The sequence below is a fragment of the Arachis hypogaea genome, chromosome 7, assembly GCF_003086295.3.
Source record: "Arachis hypogaea cultivar Tifrunner chromosome 7, arahy.Tifrunner.gnm2.J5K5, whole genome shotgun sequence".
In the NCBI taxonomy this organism is placed as follows: Eukaryota; Viridiplantae; Streptophyta; class Magnoliopsida; order Fabales; family Fabaceae; genus Arachis; species Arachis hypogaea.
This window is the reverse complement of record NC_092042.1, coordinates 73,135,871-73,143,807: the sequence shown is the minus strand read 5'-3', so window position 1 is coordinate 73,143,807 and position 7,937 is coordinate 73,135,871. Positions and strand designations below refer to the sequence as shown.

The following is a 7,937-nucleotide window of genomic DNA, read 5'->3' as shown; positions in this document are numbered from 1 at the left end:
CTATAAAATTCTTTTCATATTTTTTTAAATTTCTTATAATTTTATTTTCTTTGCAAATTTACTTGTTCTTGTAAATTTGCTTTCTTTGCTAAGTTGTTGCTTTCTTTATTTTCCTTTATGTTTACGTATTGTTTTTAAATTCAAAGTCCTTCGATTTTATCGAAGGAAAGTTATTTTCTTTTTCTTTTTACATTTTTCTTTGTTATTTTAACTAATTAAAAGAACTTTTGATGCATTTTTAAAAACTGATACCTATAAGAGAAGTAAATCTTACTCTCAGATCATTATCGAACCACCTAAATTTGTTAAAAATTTATAAAACATTGTATAAACAAGTTATAGACAATTTTAATTTGTTTATACGATAAATAAAATATATAAAAAAATAAAAATTAATAAATATATTACAAATTACTTGTATTTGTGGATAAAATATTTAAATTATTTATTTAAAAAAATATCCCAAAATATATGTATTTATTTAAATAAAGTAACTTATGTTGTATATACTCAATAATGAGTCTTTTTTTTTCTTATTTATTTGTTCTAAACATGCCATGCATACTTTTTAAAAAATATAAGTATATTAATTATTAATATTATTCAACTTACCCATAATGATGTGATATAAAAAACTGTTTAATAATATTTATTTTCATATTTATTAAAAAATAATATAAATAAATACGAACACCATGCATGACTGCATGTATTCAGATTCAACAAGGGCACATTTATATACAGCCAAATACATTTATTTGAGTTATTTCGGATTTCTCAATTTTTTTTAATAATTGAGGAAGTAAAATGTAATCTTCTACCATTAATTTTATAAATGAAGTCAAAAATAAATATAAAAAAATAATAAAAAATTAGAAATCAAATTTTACCGCTATCAATTTTTTTTTTCCCATTTCAACCCCACTTATCAAACTTAAGTACTTGACACTGTAAACGCACAAAGTTCTAAAAGTAGTACATAACGGTTGCTTAACATATAGTCATATACTATTGTATTTGCTAAGCCACCTTTTTATTTTTCCGAATATATTAAGGTACTAACTTAATTTAATATAAATTCGAATATTCAAATGTAACTGAATTTGAAGTTATTCAAAAGCCATGAATCTTGATCTGATCCTTCATAACAAGACCAGCCTGAACCAGCAATTGGGAAACGTTCTTGCGATGGTCACCTTGAAGCTGGATTATCTTGCCATGCTCCTTGTCTTGAACCACATTGCCATTGCAACATAACTCTTTCTTGAGATCTTTGAGTATCTTCTCTAAGCCCAATTCTTTCAAGCCTTGCACTGTGGTCAGTTTCTTCTTCCCATTCCTCTGCTGGATGCGGATATGGATATATTCCTTTGCCCCTACGCCACCCAATTCTTTGGCCTCAGTGAATGGATCGAAATGGTTTGCGATCTCGATTTCCGAACCGATCATGTATTTTGGTTGTCGAGAGATAATTGGTAACACTAAGTTTATATATAAAAGAAGGAAAAGTATAAGTAACCAAAAATTTTTCATCTAAAAACTAAACAAAATTATATTAATTGATATCAATAATTAATTAATTTTAAATTTTTTAAATTCAAAATTTAAAAAATTTTAAATTAATTAAGTAAACCTAATTAAAACCTATAAAAACATTTCTCTTTTTTCTCACATTAATCTATCCACTTTTAACAATTACAAATTCAAAAAATATATAAAAAAACGTTCATTTAATATGAAAAAGAAACATTCTTTTTTTCTTAAATTAATCTTGTATTCTTAAAATTTGTATGCTTTTTTTTCATAACTAAATAACATATATTTTAATTTGTTGCACTAAAATACTCTTTCGTAATCATTATAATTATATCTATAAAGACAAGAGAGTGTCATTTAGAAATATTACTAAAAATGAGATCGCCATTTTCTGAAAAAAAATCTAAATTTACTAACAATAATCGAACTTTTTCTTTTCTTATATTGGATTATTAGGTGTGAAATCTCCAACAATGAACCAAATTATGTATTATATATGAATTTCGCTAGAATGACAATTGAATATTTGTATAGTACTTATTTAGCTGAATATGAGTTAAAAAATAACATTTAAGATAGAATATTATTAATTTTTTAAACACAATATATTCATACTATCTAGAATAACCATCCGAATACCAGGAATAATAAATATTTGATACCCTACTAAATCGAATATCCCAAAATTTTTATTATACAGATACTCCATTAACTTCCTATACTTCCTCATTATATATTGCTATAGATATTGGTGAAAACTCAGGTGCACTCGACTTTACGTGAAGTTGATATTTGAGAATCGTTAGATGAAAATTTAGTCAAATCAATCAAATCATCTAACAGCTCTCACTTATCAACTTCACGTGAAGTTGACTGTACCTGAACTTCTATCATAGATATTTACAAAACGTCACTTATCTTTTATATTTTAATAATTAAAATAATATTTTTTATTACAAAACATCAATTTTTTATAATTAAAAAAATATTAAAAAACGTCATCACCATAATAATATAAAATACTAAGATAATCAAATATTTCGTAGTTTATATTAAAATTATCTATATATAAAAATTTTAGCCAGAATCATCCATCCAATCTAAAAGGTAGAAAAAATTGCACAAATAAATCAAGAAAACGTACATATTATGTAGGAGGAGAGAGAGACCAGGTACGCTCGAGAGAACTGATGAAGCTTTTTCAAGAATAATGGAAAACGGAAGGGGTTATAATATGTGCTCTTTCGTTTGTTGCAGAATCTAGGGATGGAGTTTGTGCCATTATATAGTGTGGAGACTTGAGTGGGCCGCAAGTTTTTTCTGGACAGCTCAGCATAATAGCGTGTGTTTAAAATTTAATGTACGCGTCAGATCAGAAAAAACTTAATGTAGACGGGAAACAGTAATTGTGACGCTGTGAAAAATAATAGATATTTTTTTTACAAATATAGAAACAATATTTATTAAAACAGAAACAATATTTTGCAATTTTGGTAGTTGTATTTTAACGTGTTTCTAACAAGAAAAAATATCTTAATATATCTCACGTATTCTCAATTTCTCAAGTAACTTAACGGTATTTATATACGATGACAATGATAAGTGACAATTAGCACTATTATTATCTTGATATAAAAATGGTTAAATATAAATTAATTAATACTAATTTATTTTTAATTAAAAATGTATGCAAACTTCTTTTTACAAACTTCAATTTAAATATATATTATATTAAAAATAATTATCAACAAATATATCCGACAGTCAAATCGTCAATAAATACATTATGTAATTTTATTAGCGACAAATAATACAAAACGAATTATAATACATTAAAAATATTAAATTTGAAAAATATGTTAGTGATAACTTAGTCGTCGATAATAGAATTTGTTTAGAATTCGATCCGAGAGTTCTCCAAATGGCTGAATCACGACTCGATTTTTTGAGATCAGACCCTCATCACGGCCCAATTAGGTCAAGAGATTTTAAATTTCTAACTAATATTTAAATTCAAATACTTCTTTTATCTTAGCAAACAAGATAAGATAATAATATAAACTATAGAAAAATTTTTAAGTGTAGTGATACATTGATGTTTCAGTGATTTTTAACCGTTAATCTTAATTATAAAAAATATATATATAAATATAATATATAATTAAAATCAACGGTTAAAATTTATTAAAACACCGATGTAGTGATATACTTGAAAGCTTTCTCAAATTATATAAAGGGAGCTAAGCTCCTTCAAGTACGTCACACACTTTTAACCTTCATCTATATCTCTCAAATCCATTCTGACTTAAACATTAGAATATCTTTGCAGGTGCTACTCCCGCCATCTAAACGTCCCATCACGTCATTACCAAGACCAGCAAATTTCCGATACCAACAAAGTTTTGTAAAAAATTTATATTCTATATTTATTAAATTTATTATCGACAATTTAGTCATTGATAAAATTAATTAATTAAAAATAATTTTTAAAGTTAAAAATATTTTACCAACACATAAGTAGTAGCTAACGACATTTAAATTTTAATATTTTTATTATTAGTAAAAGTATATTATCGACAATTTTTTTTATACAAAAAATAGAGAGACTCGAATTCGTGACCTTTTAAATAAGTATGGATATTATCGATAGCTTGTCGTCAATAAAATAAAAAAATGAGTTTTAATTTCTCATGCACATTATATGTACTGACAGCATAACTCGTGGGTAACTCTAATTTTATAAAATAAACACAGCATTTTGGCTTGTCAATAATGTCTAAAATTAAAACGTTAAATTTACTTGTTCTTGTAAATTTACTTTCTTTTCTAAGTTGTTGCTTTTTTTGTTTTCCTTTATGTTTACATATTGTTTTTAAATTCAAAGTTCTTTGATTTTATCGAAGAAAAGTTATTTTCTTTTTCTTTTCACATTTTTCTTTGTTATTTTAACTAATTAAAAGAACTTTTGATACATTTTCAAAAATTGATACTTATAAAAGAAGTAAATCTCATTTTCAGATTATTATCGAACCACTTAAATTTGTTAAAAATCTATAAAACAGTGTGTAAACGAGTTATAGACAATTTTAATTCGTTTACACGGTAAATAAAATATATAAAAAAATAAAAATTAATAAATATACTACAAATTACTTGTATTCGTGGATAAAATATTTAAATTATTTATTTAAAAAAAATATCCCAAAATATATGTATTTATTTAAATAAAGTAACTTATGTTGTATATACTCAATAATGAATCTTTTTTTTCCTTATTTATTTGTTCTAAACATGCCATGCATACTTTTTAAAAAATATAAGTATATTAATTATTAATATTATTCAACTTATCCATGATGATGTGACATAAAAAACTGTTTAATAATATTTATTTTCATATTTATTAAAAAATAATATAAAGAAATACGAACACTATGCATGTATTCAGATTCAACAAGGACACATTCATATACAGCCAAATACGTTAAAAAGAAATAGTATGTTACAGTTTTTTGACCGCTTTCATTTTAAGTTTGGCTAATTTTTTTATCTATAAATGCATAAATAATTTTGGTTACAAAATTACGATTATAAGAAGCAAGAATTTCTAACTTCTGCGTTGCACTAACTAACTTTTAGCCATTGACATTTAATCTTTATTTTCTTTACCAACTTTATTCTCTGTACATATTATTGTATTATTTATAGAATTCTTATTATTTCTCTTTACATAAACTCTTTTTTTTCTATTATTTATTATTTATATTTTTTACTAATTTTTATTTGACATTATATATTTTTATAATAGTAATTTTTGTGCATTATATTTATTATTATCTTTTTATAATATAATTTATTGATCTCATTAGATAAAATAAATTAAACAAAAAAATTAACTATAAATAATAATAATAGTAAAAAATTATAGCGTACTAAAAAAATACTAAAAATACTAAAAATATATTATATAAAAACATATAAAAAAAATAAAAAAATTAAATATATATAAAAAATAACATTATAATTTAATGTCATGTCATTTTTAGTAATTATTTATTTAAAAGTGATTTTAACTAATATTATCCAAACAATATTTATTTTATCAAAATTAATTTTAATATAGAATTGTCAAATATAAATCATATTGACACAAACTTACTTCTATCCAAAATCAATTTTATAAAATCACTTTTATTCAAACTTCAGTTTAACCAACCACAATCCAAACATACACTTAAATATTGTAAACGCACAAAGTTCTAAAAGTAGTACATAACGGCTGCTTAACATATACTATTCTATTTGTTAAGCCACCTTTTTATTTCTCCGAATATGTTAAGGTACTAACTTATTCGAATATTCAAATGTAACTGAATTTGAAGTTATTCAAAAGCCATGAATCTTGATCTGATCCTTCATAACAAGACCAGCCTGAACCAACAATTGGGAAACGTTCTTGCGATGGTCACCTTGAAGCTGGATTATCTTGCCATGCTCCTTGTCTTGAACCACATTGCCATTGCAACATAACTCTTTCTTGAGATCTTTGAGTATCTTCTCTAAGCCCAATTCTTTCAAGCCTTGCACTGTGGTCAGTTTCTTCTTCCCATTCCTCTGCTGGATGCGGATATGGATATATTCCTTTGCCCCTACGCCACCCAATTCTTTGGCCTCAGTGAATGGATCGAAGTGGGTTGGGATCTCGATTTCCGAACCGATCATGTATTTTGGTTGTCGAGAGATAATTGGTAACACTGACCTTATATATAAGAAACTGCAAAGTAAAACGATCTTACAAGTTTTACCATTTTAGATACAAATTAAAGAAGTAAAAATTATAAAATCGCTTTATTTTAAATACAGAAAAATGTTAAAGAGTCATTAGAGTTTATTATTTTTTTTATCATTATTTAGTTATTAAGTCAATTGGACCAATTCTTTTAATTTAATAATTTAATAATATATTTTATTTCATATTTTTAAATATTAATAGTAAACTGATAATTAAAAATATAATAAATTTTGATAATTTTTTAATATTTTTAATTATATATTAAAAATAAAACGGACACTTTCTTATAAAATGTCTAAATAATTTTTTTTCTCTTTTTCTTAAATTAATCTTGTATTCTTAAAATTTGTATGCTTTTTTTTTCATAACTAAATAACATATATTTTAATTTGTTGCACTAAAATACTCTTTCATAATCATTATAATTATATCTATAAAGACAAGAGAGTGTCATTTAAAAATATTACTAAAAATTAGATTGTCATTTTCTGAAAAAAAAAATCTAAATTTACTAACAATAATCGAACTTTTTCTTTTCTTATATTGGATTATTAGATGTGAAATCTCCAACAATGAACCAAATTATGTATTATATATGAATCTCGCTAGAATGACTGTACAATGTGAATAATGAATTACTTATTTAGTTCAATATGAGTTAAAAAATGAACATTAAAAATAAAATACTATTAATTTTTTAAACACACTACATTCATACTATCTAAAATAACTATCCAGATACCAAAAATAATAAACATTTGATATCCTACTAAATCGAACATTCCAAAATTTTTATTATACAGATACTCCATTGACTCCCTGTACTTTCTTATTATATATTACTATAGATATTTACAAAACGTTACTATAGCCAGAATCATCCATCCAATCTAAAAGGTAGAAAAAATTGCACAAATAAATCAAGAAAACGTACATATTATGTAGGAGGAGAGAGAGACCAGGTACGCTCGAGAGAACTGATGAAGCTTTTTCAAGAATAATGGAAAACGGAAGGGGTTATAATATGTGCTCTTTCGTTTGTTGCAGAATCTAGGGATGGAGTTTGTGCCATTATATAGTGTGGAGACTTGAGTGGGCCGCAAGTTTTTTCTGGACAGCTCAGCATAATAGTGTGTGTTTTTCGAGATCAAACTCTCACCACGGTCCAACTAGGTCAAGATATTTTAAATTTTTAACTAATATTTAAATTTAAATACTTTTTTTATCTTAGCAAACAAGATAAGATAATAATATAAATTATAGAAAAATTTTTAAGTATAGTGATACACTCATGTTTCAGTGATTTTTAATCGTTAATCTTAATTATAAAAAATATATATAAAAATATAATATATAATTAAAATCAACGGTTAAAATTTATTGAAACACTGGTGTAGTGATATACTTGAAAGCTTTCCCAAATTATATAAAGTGAGTTAGATTCTCTCAAGTACGTCACACACTTTTAACCTTCACTTATACCTCTCAAATCCATTCTAACTTAAACATTAGAGTGTCTTTGCAAGTACCATTTCTGTCATCTAAAAGTCCCATCACGTCATTACCAAGACCAGCAAATTTCCAATAACAACAAAGTTTTGTAAAGAAT

At 24.5% G+C, this 7,937-nt stretch overlaps 2 protein-coding genes across 3 annotated transcripts; both read right to left on the bottom strand.

Moving 5' to 3' along the window:
* Positions 1-884: 884 nt before the first annotated feature.
* On the bottom strand, positions 885-2,868 carry LOC112703424 (protein translation factor SUI1 homolog). Its single transcript, XM_025754865.2, has 2 exons — positions 2,681-2,868; positions 885-1,481 (listed from the first exon to the last, which is right to left on the bottom strand). The coding sequence occupies exon 2, from the start codon at positions 1,447-1,449 to the stop codon at positions 1,114-1,116; it is 336 nt and encodes a 111-aa protein (XP_025610650.1). The 5' UTR covers positions 1,450-1,481; positions 2,681-2,868; the 3' UTR covers positions 885-1,113.
* A 2,843-nt stretch (positions 2,869-5,711) lies between these two features.
* On the bottom strand, positions 5,712-7,450 carry LOC112703425 (protein translation factor SUI1 homolog). 2 transcript variants are annotated; one of them, XM_025754866.3, is made up of 2 exons: positions 7,263-7,450; positions 5,712-6,310 (listed from the first exon to the last, which is right to left on the bottom strand). In XM_025754866.3, exon 2 carries the CDS (start codon positions 6,256-6,258, stop codon positions 5,923-5,925), a length of 336 nt encoding a protein of 111 aa, XP_025610651.1. In that variant the 5' UTR covers positions 6,259-6,310; positions 7,263-7,450; the 3' UTR covers positions 5,712-5,922. The 2 variants fall into 2 exon arrangements, with proteins under 2 accessions (XP_025610651.1, XP_029143878.1); XM_029288045.2 differs by having other exon boundaries at positions 5,712-6,290.
* Between the last annotated feature and the right edge of the window lie 487 nt (positions 7,451-7,937).

Coding starts and splice junctions, on each gene's coding strand:
- LOC112703424 (XM_025754865.2), bottom strand. CDS start 1,449: ATGATCGGTTCGGAAATCGAGATCGCAAACCATTTCGATCCATTCACT.
- LOC112703425 (XM_025754866.3), bottom strand. CDS start 6,258: ATGATCGGTTCGGAAATCGAGATCCCAACCCACTTCGATCCATTCACT.